General features: G+C 41.9%; 1 protein-coding gene across 1 annotated transcript; it reads left to right on the top strand.

The window, feature by feature from the left end:
* Positions 1 to 8,712: 8,712 nt before the first annotated feature.
* LOC133108140 (extracellular calcium-sensing receptor-like) lies at positions 8,713 to 17,942 on the top strand. The gene is made up of 6 exons (XM_061217573.1): positions 8,713 to 8,930; positions 9,554 to 9,845; positions 10,301 to 11,095; positions 11,176 to 11,403; positions 15,652 to 15,775; positions 17,029 to 17,942. Exons 1-6 carry the CDS (start codon positions 8,713 to 8,715, stop codon positions 17,940 to 17,942), a joined length of 2,571 nt encoding a protein of 856 aa, XP_061073557.1.
* Positions 17,943 to 19,956: the final 2,014 nt, after the last annotated feature.

Below are 19,956 nucleotides of genomic sequence, written 5' to 3'. Positions count from 1 at the left end.
TATAAACCTGCCTGGTTTATTGATCACATATGTACCAAGTTTTTATGAAAACAGATGGAATAAGACCAAAGCTGATCTGGAAGTCATTTTTTGAAAGTTTCACTGCTTGGAAAATAGTGAGCTAACTTGGTGTTTGGAATACGCTGAGTTTACATTACACATTTTAGCAATATTGTATTGTCAGTTTGTTGTCCATGAATGACTGTACAGCAGCTAATTGTAATTTGATTTAGTGTTGTTAGGAGTCCTGTCATTGTAAAATAAAATATGCGTTCTATTTATTTTCCTTCCTTCCGTTTTCATAAAAAACTTGGTAAAAGTTGTAGTGTATGAGCTGAAGGTCAGGAATTTAAGATGCACAGGCAAGATTGCTCCAAATTGTATCCCAGGGAATTTCATCATTACTCATAGATACATCCTTATCCCAAATTGATTGGAGTCAAGTAAATCAGATTGGATTGCAAGGGGGTTTTGTAAGAGGCTCTACGTGTCAAGGGCTGAGATTAAACCACTTATTTTGTTTCTCCTATCCAGCATGGCATGTACTGCATGTGTAGAAAGCTCTGTTTTCATAGCCAGACATACCAGGTAGGTTCTATTGTGATTTTAATTCCTGGAATGTACGGAGGCCATTTCACTCATAAAGGTATGAATTCCCTGTGTTCTCCATTGAGGAAATGTGAAAGGATGGGAATCTGTTAATATTCTATAGGTTTCATGTCAAGGGGAGTGGTTAAATACCTTTTGTAGTATATTGAGCCTAATATACTTTATCTTTATGTTATATGGCTATATCATTCTATTGTATAGTACTAGCACCCTCTACTGGTGGATAAGTGATCACCGTTTATATACCCGGAAGTGCGTTGTGTTGTATGCCTCAGTCTCGAGCCTTGCAATAAAGCAACCAGTCATGTAGAGAACGGTCTCGTCATTATTAGTGTAAGATAAGTCATCCAGTCCAGTATATTACAGTGGCGACGAGGATGGGATCCTTTTATTGATAAAAAAGGATTCCCTGTTAGAGATATTGCGGAGCTAGTGAATAAAAGTGTTTTAGAAGAGTGAGCACTACAAGCTAGCTGCTAGCAAGCTAACCGAACCAAGCTGATGCAGGACTGAGCAGCAACGAACGGCACAGCATGGCGTGCATTGGACAAATCTCTGAATATAAAGAAGGCCAGGAAGACTTCGAGTCATACCTAGAGAGACTGGAGCAATGAATGATTTGCAACGATATAGCAGCAGAGAAAAAGGTCAGCGTATTCCTATCCGTCATAGGTGCAGACGCCTATCGACTGCTAAAGAATCTCACCATGCCAGAGAAGCCTAGCAGCCTCACGTACAAGGTGCTAAGTGAAAGACTAGCCAGCCATTATAAACCCAAACCGCTAGTTATAGCCGAAAGGTTTCGATTCCAGAAAAGAAACCAGTTAGAAAATGAGACGGTGTCGGATTACATGGTTGCATTAAAGCAACTTTCCACACACTGTGAATTCGGTGCCCATTTAAATGAAGCACTGAGGGACCGATTTGTTAGTGGTTTGAGGGTGGAGGCTATCCAGAGGAAGTTGTTGACTGAACGAGATCTTACTTTTACAACGGCATGCGACGTGGCTCTGTCAATGGAAATGGCATCGAAAAATACACTGGAGTTTGCAAGCAAAATGAAAGGAGCTGCAACTGTGAACAAAATAGACAGAACCAAGTCAGGCAAGAGTGCTTGGAAAAGCAGGTCAGGCACAGACAACTCGAGACCACAGAAAGCAGTGACGAAAACGCAACAGCTATGTTACCGATGCGGAGGTGACCATGCAGCTCAGGCCTGTAAGTTTAAAACTGAAAAGTGCTCAAAGGTTGGACACATAGCACGGGCGTGTAAAACAAAGATTAGGCAGGGACATACTCAATATGTGGCTGAAGGGATAAGTCCCAGTGGAAATGTAGATGAAAATGAGGAGGACCTGTTTGGTGTGTACACCATAAACACAACCAGCGATGGGAAAAAGGACATTATTGTCAGTGTTAGCCTAGCTGGGAAACCCGTAGACATGCATCTTGACACGGGAGCTGCTGTATCCCTGGTGTCAGAGATAGTGTATAGGGAAAACCTCTCTCACTTGCCACTTGAGAAAAGCAAAATGAGGCTGGCGACCTTTTCGGGGGAAAGCATCCCTTTAGTTGGCCAAGTAACTGTAAAGGCCAAATATGGGGAACAGAGTGCAGAGTTACCCCTTGTGATAGTAAAAGGAGACAGACCAGCCCTCCTAGGTAGAAATTGGTTGGCGACATTCAAACTTGATTGGGCAAACATATTCTCGTTTACCCCAGCAGGGGGCAGCATCGCATCAGATGTAGAAGCTGTGTTGGAGCAACACAAAGCAGTGTTTGCTGAGGAACCGGGCACTATTCGAGAGTTCAAGGCCCGCATCACACTGAAGCCGAATGCAAAACCTGTCTTCCGGAAGGCAAGGCCCGTGCCATACGCGCTCAAAGATGCCGTGGAGAAAGAGCTAGATAGGTTAGAAAATGCGGGCATCATCTCGAAAATAGACCACAGTCAACCCGATCGTTGTAGTACCCAAGGCAGACAAGTCAATCCGTATCTGTGGGGACTATAAAGTCACAGTTAACCAGAGTGTGGAGGAGGAGACATATCCTCTGCCGAATACCGAAGATCTATTCGCAACACTGGCCGGAGGCACGCTTTTTACCAAACTGGATCTCTCACATGCCTACCAACAACTGGAGTCAGAGAAGTATTTGCCAATAAATACTCACAGAGGACTGTATGTCTATCATAGACTCTCATACGGGGTATCCAGTGCTCCCTCTATGTTTCAGAATGTGATGGACCAGATCCTCCAAGGCTTGGAGCATGTGACCTGCTTCCTGGATGACATCCTAGTCACAGGCAGAACAAGAGAGGAGCACCTGAGAAACCTAGAGGAGGTCCTGAGTCGACTGGAGAGTTACGGGGTAAGAGTCAAAGGAGCCAAATGTGACTTCATGAAGGAGAAAGTGGAGTACCTAGGGCATCTAATAGATAGAAAAGGCCTCCACCCCACGGAGACAAAGGTAGCAGCCATAGAAAATGCGCCCAGGCCCATGAATGTTACAGAGTTACGGTCATTTCTAGGGCTTCTAAATTACTATGGCCGTTTCTTAAAAGACCTGTCGAACTTGCTGCAGCCTTTGCACCACCTTCTGAAGAAAGAAGTTCCCTGGGAGTGGACACAAGAGTGCACTGCTGCATTTCAGTCTGCAAAGGAGCGGTTAGTGAAGAGCTCACTAGTGGTACATTACGACACCCGGAAACCGCTGAGACTTGCATGTGACGCATCCCCTTATGGGATAGGGGCGGTCATGTCACACATAATGGGAGATGGGGAGGAGAAGCCCATAGCCTTTGCGTCACGCACGTTAACAGAGGCAGAGAGCAAGTATAGTCAGGTAGAGAAGGAGGCGTTAGCCATAATATTTGGAGTCAAAAAGTTCCATAAATATCTGTATGGCCGCAAGTTCAGTTTAATCACTGACCACAAACCCCTCCTAGCCATCCTGGGACCGAAGTCTGAAATTCCCACATTAGCCGCCTTGCGGATGCAGAGGTGGGCGCTAACTTTGATGGCTTATGACTACAGCATTGAATACAGAACGTCAGCGGAGAACGCAAACGCTGATGCGTTGTCTAGATTACCGGGGAAGGAGAAGAATAACACAGTTGAGGAGAACAGCATCTTTTATTTCTCTCTGGTGGATGAATTACCCGTGCATGCAACAGATATTGCACAGAGCACTCTCAAAGACCCTGTCCTATGCAAAGTGTTAGAACTAACCCAGAATGGATGGCCGAGTTATATACATGATGAAGCACTGAAGCCCTACTTCAGCCGTAGGACTGAACTCTCTGTGGAACAGGGCTGCATCCTGTGGGGGCTGAGAGTAATCATCCCACCAACACACCGGGAAAGACTGCTGCACAAATTGCACCATGGGCACCCAGGAAGTTGCAAAATGAAGTCTGTAGCAAGGAGCTACATGTGGTGGCCCAAACTCGACAGGGATATCGAAAGTGCAGTACAGCAATGTGATGCTTGTCAGGCTGTGAGGAAATTACCATCGGTGGCACCACTACATTGTTGGCATTGGCCAGTTAGGGTGTGGCAGAGGCTACACATTGACTTTGCAGAGAAATATCAACAGCACTTCCTAGTGTTCGTAGACAGTCATTCAAAGTGGCTTTAAGTAATCCCCATGGCAACGACCACTGCCACCAAGACAATTGAGGTTCTGCGGAACATCTTTGCTGCCTACGGACTCCCTGAGGAAATTGTTTCCGACAATGGTCCACAGTTTACTTCGCTGGAGTACAAGATGTTTCTGAAAAGCAATGGCATAAAGCAGACCTTGGTGCCGGCCTACCACCCTGCCTCAAACGGAGCCGCAGAGAGAGCAGTTCAAACAGTGAAGACTTCCCTGTTGAAACAGGTGCTGGATGAGAAGAGCCAAAACATCACTGTAACCTTGCAGCACAGGCTGGCAAACTTCCTGTTACTGTACAGGAGTACACCACACAGTGTTACAGGATGCACTCCAGCTGAGCTGTTCCTCAAACGTCAGTTAAGGACCAGGTTCAGCCTCCTGAAACCAAATCTGGCTAGAGTTGTGGAAGACAAACAGCAAAAGCAAAAGGGCTACCATGACCAAGCCGCATCCAAACTGCGACATCTGTCCGAGGGGGACTCCGTCCTGATCCGGAACTTCCGTGGAGGACAGGAGAAGTGAATAAAAGGAACGGTGGTAAAGCGACTAGGACCAGTCACTTACCTGGTGTTGGATGGAGTGAGACAACGTCCGGTCCACATTGATCATCTGCTGTATACCAGGCCATCTGGGTCAGAGACACCGGAGGTTCAGGATGACCGGATGGAGGACACCTACCTTGCAGTGGATCATGCAGGTTTGGGGGTGAATGGCACACCTGGAGCAGTAGGTGCTAGCCAGTCACTACCTGAAGCAACACCATTGCCAAGAACGCGGGTTAGGGAAAAACCAGCAACACCTGAAAAACTCTTACCGGGTCTAGTGGACTGTAACAAGGCAAACTCACCTGCTAACAGAGCATCCACTACTGCTGAGGAGGTAGCTGTGCGCAGATATCCTTTTAGAGAGCGTGCACCTCCAAAACGACTGGACTTGTAGTTGGTGAGAAAAGAGTTCCTGTGAAAAGAGTTCCCGGAAAAAAAAATTTAAAAAAAAAGTGAAAAAGAGTTCCTGAGACTGTTATGTAGAAATTCCATGAAAAGGGGTTAGTTAGGTCACGTATACCAGTAGTTCTTTAGTTACTTACCTAATTTGGAAATGACCTATAAAATAGAGTCAATTGTTCTTTGTTTAAATGGAAAATGGTAATTAGGTGTTTAGTATTGTGAACTGTTTAGCTTAAGGGGGAGGAGTGTAGTATATTGAGCCTAATATAGTTTATCTTTATGTTATATGGCTATATCATTCTATTGTATAGTACTAGCACCCTCTACTGGTGGATAAGTGATCACCGTTTATATACCCGGAAGTGCGTTGTGTTGTATGCCTCAGTCTCGAGCCTTGCAATAAAGCAACCAGTCATGTAGAGAATGGTCTCGTCATTATTAGTGTAAGATAAGTCATCCAGTCCAGTATATTACACCTTTTGCGAATGGTCTTTGTATGTTTCTGTATTTATTTATTTTCCTCCCAATTTGGTAACCAATTGTACCCCATCTAATCCAATTAGAGTTAGTGTCAGATACACCGCTCACACCCAGTCCTTCAGCAGCCCAAAGGAGAGCGACACGCCTTCTTGAAGCCGTCTCATCTCATGCCCGAGGTGCTTTTGGTCCGGTGATCAGCTAACCCTGCCAAGTCCCTCCCTCTGGATCAGTGAGCCAATTATGCCACTCCACAAGAGCTGGCCAAACTTGGCTTTTGGCTTTTCCCAAATTGTTATTGGCTCGAAAAGCAATTTAGCTGGTCATAGGGGAATATTTGAGTGGATTATTATGTACGGCACTGAGGACCCAGGCGCAGACCAAAGGATAATCCAAAAATGTTGTTTAATAGTCCAACTTCAAAGCCAAGAGATCCAAAGACAATGCCAAAAACAGAAAGCAAAAGAATGGTCGAATAGTAAAAGTAAAAATGTCAGAATCCAGGTGATAGAAGGTACAAAAGGGCTAAGGCAAAATAATCAAAACCAAGAAAACAGATGGGCAAACAAAACCAGAGAGCAAGGCAAACTCGAAAACAAATCAAAGGGGTGTCGGTAGGAATCTCAATAACAGGCAATAACTCGGCACTGGTAAAGATCAACTTTCTGACAAAGAACAAAGCAGAGACTGAGATTTAAATATATGAGGGAAGGTGACAATCTAGCCGGGGCTCGGGAGAAATGTGGGCTAAACAAATAGACAACAGGTGGGAAACATAATAGGTAATAATACAATAACGGGGGAGACGAAAACACAGACTGGATGCATGATAACACACATGTAAAACATATGGCTCCGGATCAGGGAGTGGACATTTGCATAGATTGAAGACGTAGTGATAGTAAGAGACAGGTATGAACACTAAACTGAAACTAACCAAGTAATCAGGGATAGCGTAAGAAGGCAGAGTTATAGAATCATGCAGAAAACTAAGAGATTGCGTTAGTGAGTTAGTTACATGATTCATCTAAACTACCCAATTAAAGTCATTGTTAGTTAGTTAGACAGACAGTAAGTGTATTAATCGGATTAGTAATGTACAACATCTAGATTAGTAGTAGTTAGTAAGAATAGTGCTTTACAACTATTCAAATACTGAAGCACGCAGACAGGGGAGTGACTCGGGCTCGTAAAGATTCAGACACAGACATAACGTGATCACGAATGTAATAACTGAAATGGGAACAATAACCAGATAAGCATTGTGGGGAGACAGACAAATTTGTGTATTGGACCACTTCACATATGATAATGGCCGCTATTAGTTTCAAGGTTCCCCCAATTTTCCACTGGGCTCCAGGGGGGGGCGGGGCAAGGCCCCACAACCATTAGGGATTTGAATGGCCCAATCCGAAGTACTCGGGATAAGCACAATTCCTTACCACCAATCAGAGGTCACACTTGATTTGTAGACATATTTGAATGTATGCAAATGTAACCCTATAAACTCCCCAAACATTGCTTTTCGGAACATTTTCCTGACTGTATAATAAACTTTCCTGCTTTTTACTAAGAATGGTTGATCTGCTTCTTCACTGGGATAAAGGTCATTTTCCCATTCCTCAGTATATTCAGAATTTACTAACATCATGATGATGAATAAATAACAAGAATGAACAATAATAACACTAAAAACAGACAGAACAAACTCAGAACATTACACTGATGTCTGTGGGGAAATACCAGCTTATTGTTAGGGAAAAATGCCCTTTTTAACATTTCACAGGTGAGCATCGTCTGATGAAACAGATCCACAGTAAAACAATGATAGCTATACTTTAGTTTAACCTTCATATTTATTTGCAAAGAAATAACAGAAAGTGAGAGAGCTTACTGGATCAGACAAAGTAAGACTTATATACAGTTTTCAGTACTTTCTCCCAGAAAGGGGGGGCTTTACCAAAACAAAAAGAACATTCATCAGTATTTTGTCTTCTGATTACCCCTTGTTGACCTTGCTGCAAGACCGGAATGTGCTAGCTACGCCCTTCTAGGAGAAGCAAAGACATTAAGGTCAAAGGCTGTGTGTCTGCTGGGAGAGAGACAGAGAAAGACTCCTAGTAAGCACTTAATGAGAATGTGGTCTAATAGTAATAAGGATTAAAACTAATCACGGGATTGTCTTTATGTTAATACACAATCAATTAAGAATAAATTTAGAATAAATTAAGACAATTACCATAACACTTTCTTCAATAGGAGACCTAGGCATTAGAATCTGTCCAAGTTGGAACTGGGGCGTAAAATAAAAGACAAAATATCATTTAAAATTCGATTTTAATTTTTGATGACTTATACCTTTCCAATTCAAATTCGCATGAGAGTATGAACTAAAGTCCAATATTTATCTGGTGGGGAATCATCATGGTAAAAATATGTATATGTTGAAGAATGTCCATTTTAACAATGAAGACCCGATCCTGTAGAGAGCCGGGACCGTTTCTTGAGATCAGCCTCAATTTGTTTAAAATCTTTTTAATGCAATCAAATTGAGTGAGAGATGTTAGTGCTTCATTGTTACCCGTCTTGTACTGTGTTAATTTTCAGTACTTGGCTATACTTTTGCAACATGAATAGTCAAATTATTTTTAATTGTATATCATTTGCCAGGGTGCTGTAAAATAGTTAGCTACTCATCATCTACTTATGCATGTCACATATCATGTCAGTCTGTTCTTATATTTATTATAATATGTGATTTTATAATAATGACTTCCGTGCTTTAATATTGCAACAAAAGGAGCAAGGACAAAGAAAATCTGGATTATCTGCCAAGTTTTTCCCTGCAAAGCTATGCCCACTTTTATGTTCTGAGTACAAATATAGATACAAATACAAATAGTGGCCTCTCTGAATACTCCATTGCCTCATTGCCACTCCGTCATGCCTTTGGGAATGACAAATCGATTGAGAATTAAAATTACTGTATTTAAACCTGGTACACAGCAGTGCTGGATCTGAGATGTGCAGTGGGATGGCACTGCAGACCATTCTTCTGGCACTGACAGTCCTCTGGGCTGCAGCACAGACACCACCATGTAGAAGACTGGGGAGGGCAGCCAAGCCCATCTTCAATCAACATGGAGACATCAACGTCGGTGGGCTCTTCGCGCTGCACATTGAAACCAGGAAACTTAGCATCCAATATACAAGGACACCTGAGCCAATGAAATGTGTACGGTAAGATGAAGACTGAGCATTAAATACCTGTTTGTAATGGTTGTTATTTGAAGGTAAGATGCATGTTTATGATTTATGTTCATGTTCAATGTTCAGAGTATGCAAAAATATGGTTTATATAACTGCCTTATTAAAAGCAAGTTACACTGTTCTTTTTTAATTCAAGGTTTGTGTATCTCATGTATTAAAATGACCCTTAAAACTACTTCTCATCAGATGAATCTACAGGGTTCAGATTTGATCTATGTGGCCACTTCTAGCACTATACTGCCTACCACTGTCAGGACAGGTGAATCCCTCCCCCTATTTTGACCCAGACTTAAAAAACACCTTTTCAAACTGTACCTTAGTCCTACCACCTGATCTCCCCCCCTTTCTGATATCCCTATCCCTTTTGGCTACCCCCAAAAAATAATTATGGATGTGTTGCTTTAATTTGTGGAAGAACCTATGCACTTGTAAATTGCTTTGGATTAAAAGCGTCTGCCAAATGACTAAAATGTAAATGTAAATGTACTTCCCTCTTGAGTTTTCATCGCACTTGTCCCTGGTTATGGTTATGTACTTTGTTACGAAATGCCTGTAATGTAATGTCAACAATCAACATAATTTATCATTTCTAGAGTCAATTTCAGAGAATTCCGGTTGGCCCAGACCATAATCTTCACCACTGAAGAAATAAATAACAGAACTGACCTGCTCCCTGGGGTAACTCTTGGATATAAGATATATGATTCCTGTGTCTCTCCAATATTCTCTCTCAGAGCAGCCATGGCTCTGATGAACGGTTATGAGGAAACACTGTCTGACACATCATGTTCCACACCTGCAGTAGTGCAGGCCATTGTTGGGTCATCCACATCAACTAATGCCATTGCAATTGCAGCAACTGTTGGATTGTTTCAGATTCCAGTGGTAAGAGTTCCCTTTATTCATTTGTACATACTCCCAAACAGGCAAGTGAAATGATAATATGTTAGTCAAATATGTTCATGAAGTCTAAGCAGTAGTATTCTGTTGTGAAAATGTAATGGTAAGGAACAATGTGAAAATATGAAAAAAGTCTACAATGACACTATAATGAACATAGTTGTCCCCTTTGCTCAGATAAATTGATCATGCCAACCGAAAAGAATTAGGAAAGATTTCCACTTTGGTTTAGTACAACTGAAATGTCCCTAAAATGTACTGATGATTTTGCTAGGTGTTTATTTTTCCCATTATATTTCAAATCCCTCTCTGTCTCTCACACACACAAACACAAAGACATGATATATTTGCCTCATGTAATATAACATGACTATGCTACACATTGAATCATAGTATATGCATTCATTGCTATATATTTTACTTGATTGTGTTGTTTCCAGATCAGTCACTTTTCAACATGTGCATGTCTGAGCAACAGAAAAGAGTTTCCCTCATTCTTTAGAACCATTCCCAGTGACTATTACCAGAGCAGAGCACTGGCTCAGCTGGTGAAGCACTTTGGCTGGACCTGGATAGGAGCCGTGAGAAATGATGATGACTACGGCAACAATGGAATGGCCACATTTATAGAAGCTGCTCAACAAGAAGGCATCTGCATTGAGTATTCTGAGAAATTTCACATAACAGAAGACGAGAAACTACTGAAGGTTGTAGATGTTATCAAAAGAGGTACTGCAAAAGTAATTGTAGCATTCCTTGGTCAGGTTGAAATGATGAAATTATTGGAGCAGCTGACATTTCAGAATATTACTGGCCTTCAAATGGTTGGCAGTGAAGGCTGGATAACAGCAAGCAATTTTGTGACACCTACAAGTTTCAGAATACTGGGAGGATCTCTTGGCTTTGCTGTCACCAAAGGCAAAATAAACGGCTTCAAAGAATTTATATTCAAACTTCATCCATCCCAGTACCCAAATAATACTGTTGTTACTGACTTTTGGGAAACTGCTTTTCAGTGCTATCTAAGAAATAGAGACGACAAGCCTCATACTGCCCCATGCACTGGATCTGAGAACTTGAGTGAACTGGAAAATGATTACACTGATGTGTCAGAGCTGAGAATCTCCAGCAATGTTTATAAAGCAGTGTACGCTGTTGCTCATTCTCTACATGACCTGCTGGCCTGTACACCCCATGAGGGCTGCACAAACAGTGTGAAACCACAACCCTGGCAGGTAACATAGTCAATAAAACCTTCATTATGAACAAAGCCAACAAATGTGTTCTCTTGGCTGAAATCTTTCTTTCTCTTCAGGTACTTAGGGCTCTGAAAAAGGTCAATTTCACTTTGGGAACTGGGGAGCATGTCTCCTTTGACAATAATGGGGACCCAATAGCCAGATATGAGGTGGTGAACTGGCAGCTTTCTCCTGATGGTGCAGTAGAGTTTCGAGTGGTTGGCTATTATGATGCTTCTTTACCATCTGGTCAGCAGTTTGTGATGAGTCCTGTTAGTATGGTTTGGGCAGGTGGGCAAAAAGAGGTAAGTTTTTATGCGCTAAATGATGGTATGATCACAGCACAGATACCTAGGGCTGGGGTGTGATAGCCTGTTTTGACAATATAGCAAATCTGGGTTTGACAAGCTCCAGATCTCTTATTGAATCTTTGTGTCTCGCCTGCCCATACACTCATACATTCAAGCCTACATGTTGTAATCATGGATAGGGAAACACACTCGAAACTGTTCACCAAAATCAAAAAAGTGAAATGCGATATTTGCGGCAAGGTGTAAAAAGGTGCTTCACTCATCGATTTTCCGAGTAATAAAATATTTTTCATGTAGTTTCTGAGACTAATTTTCAGCAGTTGGTCAGCAGAACCTGGCCAGAACTCTGCTGCTAGCTCAATAAACTCCTCTGAGAATTTACATAAATGTCTAGAAATTAGCAGACATTTATATGGAACAGGGGTGCACAACTCTGCATACTGGTTTTTGTTCCAACCAATTGCCATGTTTTTAAGTTGCTGACAGCTCTATAAATTACAGTGGTTCAAGCCTGTACTTTAAAATCACCCTAAGTGTGGCTGTTTCCTAAATATGTGGCAAAACTTCTTAGGGCAAACAGATCCAGTTACGTCACTTGGCTTGAATCTCCAGACTGTTTCCCAGAAGGTAATGGGTGCTCAAACTCCACCCTTGAACACAGAGAGGTTTACAGGTGGCCACCCATACAGTCGATCACATGACACTCCCACAAAAATACGGTAACATTAGCATATATCACGTAACCTAACTTGACTAGCCTGAGCAATATGGTCGACAGCGCTGACGTAGTTAGAGGACGAGCATTTCTGTGTTGATGAAGAAATACAACCCTACGTTTTTGAACCGGAATTTACAGATGAAGAATTGCGTGAGCGAGAGAGCCAGACAGCAGAGGGTGAGAGAGCCGAAGCTAACAGAGAGCAGAGAAGCATGAACAGAAACTGGTGTCAGTGAGGGATTTGTGAAACCATGCCTACTGAGATGGAGAGCCTTTGCTGCCGCGAATGGGATCGAGGGCAAGGGCTGATGGCCTTTAGGTAAATGGACAGGGACATATGTAGCATTTATGAGTTTCCCTTAAGGGTTCACTGCAAAACCAGGGAAATCTGTAATTGGACAGAGGGGGCAGGGATGAGTCAGTCCTTTTGTAGATAAAACAGCAGCCATTTTGGCATGCCACCAGGACAATTGGGCCTGGGGATGGGGCGGGGTTAAAATGGGGAAGGTGGAGAGAAGGTGGAAAGTAGGGGCAGCCTGTAGCGTAGTGGTTAAGGTACATGACTGGGACCCGCAAGGCTGGTGGTTCGATCCCCGGTTCAGCCACAATAAGACCAGCACAGCCATTGGGCCCTTGAGCAAGGCCCTGCATTGCTCCAGGGGAAGATTGTCTCCTGCTTAGTCAACTGTTCAGGCTGCCAAATGCCATTAATATAATATAATGGAAAGGTAAGGAAGGAGGGGAATGGAGAATGGGAGAGGAGTGTAACTGGTCCGCAATGATTCTTCCTCCCCTTGTCCTCTCCAATAGCTGGATGGCCGTGCTCAGGAAGGTTGGTTGGTGGCACCGGAGCCAGTCGGAGGTCCCTTGTGGGAGCCCCATTATGAGCTGCTCCAGTGCCACCTGCTCAGGAGTTCGACATTCTGGTTGCAGCGCCAGCAGGAGTCGATGAGCTGCTGACCATAGGCAAAGGGCTGACCAACTGCCACAAAGAATAGGGAGGGCAAAGTGGAGGACCTGCTGACCATAGGCAAAAGGCTGACCAACTTCCACAAACAATAGGGAGGGCAAAGTGGAGGAGCTGCTGACCATAGGCAAAGGGCTGACCAACTGCCACAAACAATAGGGAGGGCAAAGTGGAGCTTTAGAATGTAGACCCCTGTGTGTGCACGTGAGTTCACCAATACATTTCTCACAGAAAACGTAATTTGTCCACTTTTTTACACAGTAGAGGTGATCAAACTTACAATAACTAAGTGCTAGCGTGTTCTAAGCCTTTACTGGACCCTGTCCGAGGATAGCATGATTTAGCTAGCATATGCAAATAGCACAAAGCCATACAATTTGCTTTTTAATGGCACTTGGTCATTTGAACTATATAAATAAAAGCATTCGATTTTGTTCAATGGCACCGAAAATTTCTGTTGCACCGTCCATAAAAGTCCCACCATAGGATTGTTTTAAATCTTTAAAAGTTATACATTTTCTGAATCGTCATTCATTTCTCTTGGCCGCTATCGGTGATTTTGCGTTATCTGAGAGTTCAGTTGCTATGTAAATTAAGTTAGAAGGATACAACACGGTTATTTGCTACTTAAACGTAGACGCACGCTCGAGAGCGTTAACATGATTGAAGTCTGACATGTCTATTGTCAAAATCCATTGAAACTATTAAAAAGTAACCAGGGACTTATTAGGCTGGTCATACTGAGTATCCAGCAAAAATATTGACCTGGCTACTGTCACAATTTTGACAAGTCCCTCCCGTTCCCAGATGGTAGCCCAGAGGGTGGCGTAATCAGCCAGTGCACTATTCCATGATATATTCCGTGCAGCTAACTGCGCCTCCCCCGAGAGCAAGGGTAGGAGGTGCAACTCCATCATTTTTCACTGCCATATATTGAGCAAATGAAAAAAAAAACTGGCTTCGTCCTTCACTCTCAGAAGATTGTCATATAAAAAAATTGACTGAAATAAAATAGGCTGAGGGTTATTTGCCTTCATTCCTTTTTTTCACATTGCAACAATAGCAACCATTTTATGTCATTTTCAAGCATGTGTCAAGAAAAGGGGCAATACTTAAAGTTGGGTATACACTGTGCACTTTTTGGCAATAGTGTGCAGTTGCAGACAAAATTTCCAAATCAACAGGAACAAGAAATCTTTCGTTGTGAGTCAAAATCTTCCATTTTGGATCTCTCAGTGTGACATACTCACAGACGGCCGATTTAGTGAACCATAGCCTCCGACTAAAGACTGTCAATGTCAAATCTTGCAATGTGACAGCTGCTACAACCAATGGATGTATAATGAACAACCAATAGGAGCATTGAAATACAATATGTACTCTAACTGAACCACAATACAACACATTACTTCAAGTGTCACCTAAAATATTACTTGCATGTGTATGAAGTAGCCTAGGGTAATTAAGAGTCCAGTTAAAATAAAATACAAATAAATAAATAAAATGGGTTCACTTTTGTGACCACTCTCAAACCATATCACATCCCAAATAAATAGCCAAAGTTAACACCCGTCAGTAACAATATCCAATAGAAACGTGAGAAAAGACGATTAGTCAGCTTTTTGCTCCACACCATCCTCAAATCCTGTGTGTGGATTTGTTGACATAGCCACTGTAATTGTAGGATGGAATCTCTGCTCGTATTATTGAATTATTGGATCTTATCACAGAGTATGACAGCAATGAAAGCCAGCATACGGGGTTAACTCCTGGACTGATTCCTGACCAAGTATGCGCCAACTTAACCAGTAGGCATGGTCCTCAGATTGCACAAACCAAGCGCAGCTGCCAAAAATGTTTTTCCAAACAGCTGAAGGCCATGGGGATGGTTTTTTAATTTGGAAATGATTTAAAAAGTGTGATTCATTCAAATGGCCCCGTTTTCAAGCCTATTTTTAACTCGTACTTTTTAGTTTTTAGTTTTTTATTCTAATGAAGAAAAATAAACTTAAAAGAATTAGCCCGCTCACAGCCCATTGTTATAGTAGCAGTCCGCTAAGAGGGAAAAATGCAGTTGACTTTAAAGGGCACTTTGATTAGTTTATCATTACACCCGAGACAAACCTATAAATTAAGCTATAAGTCCAGCCATTTTAAACCTTGTGCCTTACTTTGTGCTTACCATGCCCTAAATGGACTGGCTTCCAACATGCCATGTGCTGGCCAGATAACAGAGGCCGAAGCTGAGAGTAATAGCTGAACATAGTGAATCTGACTCATCAATATATAAAAAACTGAATATGAGCCAATTCCTTCAAATATATTTTTCACACTTCACACTTAATTTACCAGACATTATGAGTGGCATTAATAAAACAAAAATAAAACAGAGGGGGAAAAAATCACATGTATGAGAGAAGTATTGAATTATCATACTTCTGTGTGACAATCTGCTTCTGGTATTTGATTTGATGATATCATAAAGTATTGTGAATAATTATAAAGTATTAGTGTCCATTAGAGCTTTGAGAGTAAAGAGTTGAACCATGTTGCACAGAAACCCAGGTCAGTGTGCAGTGAGAGCTGTCCTCCAGGCACCCGGAAGGCTGTGCAGAGAGGAAGGCCAGTCTGCTGCTATGACTGTGTGCCCTGTGCTGAGGGAGAAATCAGCAATGTTACAGGTAAGTCAACACTAGTCTATTCCTGGATTTCTTGATGACTGCTTACCGGGGTTAGCAGACAGTGGTGACCGAGCTAACTACTACTTCTGCAAAAAGATATGAACACAATTAATAGTCCAGTGTTGAAATAGACTCAGAGATGTAGTAAATGGCAGGCTTTAATCAGGGTACCACAGATACAGGTCAAAGCCCGCCAAACAGGTTAAAGCAGTTTCGTAGTCAAGTCCAGGCAAAGGATCAGAGTCCAAGCAACCAGGGTAAAGTAGAGCAGGCCAACTCACAATACTAACAATCCTATTGTATAATAGCGGCATAGGTGGGATGAGAACTAGATAAGATGCATCATTTGTCATTCTGATCAAAATATTATGAGCCTGTGTGGAAAAATATATAGAAAAATATAGGAGTATTTTTGTTTGAATTTGCTCATGTTGAGCAAGCTAGCTAGAGTGTGACATTTTGTTTTTGACTTTTCATTCAATTTAAGCACTTTCTTTTTGACTGGCTATGCAGGCTGCGTAGGCTATCTTAAATACAATTATTTCTGGACTGTGCACAGTTAATGAAGCCACAATGAGGCTGAGAAAGAAAAAAAAGTCAGAGACAAACAATAGCTCCTCATGTTGACAAATGAAAATAACACACTCCAATGGGAATCAAAATCCTAGCATGAAGACACTCAGTGATCACTTTATTAGGTAGACCAATACACCAGCTTGTTAATGCAAATATTTAATCAGCAAATCATGTAGCAACTAAACACGTGAAAGTATGCAGACGTGGTCAAGAGGTTCAACTGTTTTTCAGGCCAAATATCAAAATTGGGACGAAATGTGATCTAAGTGCCTTTGACCAAGGAATGATTGTTGGTGGCAAACAGGGTGGTTGGAGTAGTTCAGAAACTGCTGATGTCCTGGGATTTTCACACACACTTTACCAAGAATGGTGCAAAAAACAAAACAAAATCCAGTGAGCAGAAGTTCTTCAGACAGAAACGCCTTGTTAATGAGCGATGTCAGAGGAGAATGGCCATACTGGTCAAAGCCGACAGGAAGTAATGCAATAACCACACACTACATCTCTGAACAACAACGCATCATAACTCTAAGTTGATAGGCTACAGCAGTAGAAAATAAGGGCAAAAAAAACCCTAATAAAGTGCTCGGTGAGTGTATATTGTCTTGCATCTGCTCAGTGTACTGTATATGCATAGCTGTAAGATGGTGCTAATGGTTTTCATTGTTTTCTTTCAGATTCTAATGATTGTATTCAGTGCCTGGAAGAATACTGGTCAAACGCTAAAAGGGATCAATGTGTTTTAAAGAGTGTTGAATTTCTGTCTTTTCAAGAAATTATGGGGACTGTGCTTGTTATATTTTCCATATTTGGAGCATGTGTAACCGCATTTGTAGCTGTGCTGTTCTTTATAAAGAAAGACACTCCCATTGTGAAAGCCAACAACTCAGAGCTGAGCTTCCTGCTGCTCTTTTCACTGAAACTGTGTTTCCTTTGTTCTCTTACCTTCATTGGCCAGCCTTCTGAGTGGTCCTGTATGCTGCGCCACACTGTGTTTGGGATCACCTTTGTCCTCTGCATCTCTTGTGTTCTGGGGAAAACAATAGTGGTGTTAATGGCCTTCCAGGCTACAATTCCAGGCAGTAATGTCATGAAGTGGTTTGGGCCTCTCCAGCAGAGACTGAGTGTGCTTGCTTTCACTTTCATACAGGTCCTTATTTGTGTGCTTTGGTTAACCAGATCACCTCCTTTCCCCTACAAGAACATGAAGCACTACAAAGAAAAGATAATTCTAGAATGTGATGTAGGATCAGCAGTGGGGTTCTGGGCTGTACTGGGTTATATTGGGCTCCTCTCTATATTGTGTTTTGTTTTAGCTTTCCTAGCTCGTAAATTGCCTGACAACTTCAACGAAGCCAAATACATCACATTCAGCATGCTCATATTCAGTGCAGTCTGGATCACCTTTATACCAGCTTATGTCAGCTCGCCTGGAAAGTTCACTGTAGCTGTAGAGATCTTTGCAATTTTGGCATCTAGTTTTGGCTTGCTATTCTGTATCTTTCTTCCAAAATGTTCGATAATATTATTCAGACCTGAGCAAAATACAAGAAAACATTTAATGGGTAAAACAGATGTGAAATCTCAGTGATTTCCCCACCATTTTGTCCCAAGATAATTATTTAGGGGACTGGACCACAGAGCCATAAGTGGAATAATTATGTGTCTTACCTTGCATAAGGTTCACAAGATATATAATGAAAGAACTACCACTCGGGCCAGAAGTGGTTCTTTCTATTGTGACAAACAACTAATTAAGTTATTGTCCTGAATATTGATAAACTTAAACTTAAAATAATTTTACATTTCTTAAACTGGATGAATATCTGTTCAAACAGGTCATATATGCATGTAAATCTAACAAATATTAATTGTGATATGTGAACAGGGCCCTGCATCTCCAGTGATGAGCTTTATTCAGCAATATGCAAGATAATGCAAAGAAAATAAAAATAAAACAATTACTTTCTATCTCACAATAAAAACTATTTTTGTATAGGCCATGACAGGCTGTGTGGTTCTACACATGAAGCCTTAGACAAGGATATTCCAGTACTTTAGCATTCATGTGTCATGAATGAGAATGAGAGCCAGATGTAGCATTCCGAAACAGTTGCTCTAGCATTTTTCTGGTTTAAAACATGGTAACATAAACACAAATGTTCAGTTCAGGGTAAACAAAGCTTTCACATTACTGGATCAAGCATACAAAACAATGCTGATTCTTCCAACTGCAATATATGGAAGTATTTGGACAGTGGTACAATTTCTAATCCCTTGGCCCTATACTCCAGCACATTGGCTTTGAAATGAAACAATGAATATGAAGTTAAAGTGCAGACTGCCTTTGAAGCTATTTGAAACCATATCAGGTGATCTATGTAGGAATTGCATCCCTTTTTATATACAGTCCCTTCATTTTAGGGAACAAGAAGTAATTGCACAGTTGGCTTCTTTGCCGTTTCTGATTAGTGAAGCGTATTCAATCCTTTCCTTTGTGCAGGTATAAGAAATCTTTATCCACTCAGTGAACAATATTAGTTATTTCTTAGACTTATTCTGTAGACATTAAATGTTCTACTGCTGTAGCCAATCCACTTAGAGGTTTGACATGTTGTGTGTTCAGAGATGCTCTTCTGCATACCACTGTTGTAATGAATGGTTATTTTCATTACGGTCACCTTCCTGTCACCTGACCAGTCTGGCCCTATGATCTCTCTCATTAACAACGTGTTTATGCCCACAGAACTGCTGCTAACTGGATGCTTTTGTTTTTCGCTAAATTCTCTGCAAACCATAGAGACTGTTGTGCCTGAAAATCCCAGGAGATCAGCAGTTTCTGAGATATTCAAACCACCCTGTCTGGCACCAACAATCATTCCACGGTCAAAGTTACTTAGATCACATTTCGTCCCAATTTTGATATTTGGCCTGAAAAACAGTTGAACCTCTTGACCACGTCTGCATACTTTCACGTGTTTAGTTGCTACATGATTTGCTGATTAAATATTTGCATTAACAAGCTGGTGTATTGGTCTACCTAATAAAGTGATCACTGAATGTCTTCATGCTAGGATTTTGATTCCCATTGGAGTGTGTTATTTTCATTTGTCAACATGAGGAGCTATTGTTTGTCTCTGACTTTTTTTTCTTTCTCAGCCTCATTGTGGCTTCATTGACTGTGCACAGGACAACTGTGGTCCTCAAACACCAATAACAGACCATCCATCCATCCATTATCTGAACCCGCTTATCCTGAACAGGGTCACAGGGGGGCTGGAGCCTATCCCAGCATACATTGGGCGAAAGGCAGGAATACACCCTGGACAGGTCGCCAGTCCATCGCAGGGCACACACACCATTCACTCACACACACACTCATACTCATACCTACGGGCAATTTCGACTCTCCAATCAGCCTAACCTGCATGTCTTTGGACTGTGGGAGGAAACCGGAGTACCCGGAGGAAACCCACGCAGACACGGGGAGAACATGCAAACTCCGCACAGAGAGGCCCCGGGCCGACGGGGATTCGAACCCAGGACCTCCTTGCTGTGAGGCAGCAGTGCTACCCACTGCGCCATCCGTGCCACCTCCAATAACA

The sequence above is a fragment of the Conger conger genome, chromosome 13, assembly GCF_963514075.1.
Source record: "Conger conger chromosome 13, fConCon1.1, whole genome shotgun sequence".
Lineage (NCBI taxonomy): Eukaryota > Metazoa > Chordata > Actinopteri > Anguilliformes > Congridae > Conger > Conger conger.
This window is presented reverse-complemented; position numbering and strand designations above follow the sequence as displayed.

Coding starts and splice junctions, on each gene's coding strand:
- LOC133108140 (XM_061217573.1), top strand. CDS start 8,713: ATGTGCAGTGGGATGGCACTGCAGACCATTCTTCTGGCACTGACAGTC. Junction 8,931..9,553: donor GAGCCAATGAAATGTGTACG/GTAAGATGAAGA, acceptor TATCATTTCTAG/AGTCAATTTCAGAGAATTCC. Junction 9,846..10,300: donor GATTGTTTCAGATTCCAGTG/GTAAGAGTTCCC, acceptor TGTTGTTTCCAG/ATCAGTCACTTTTCAACATG.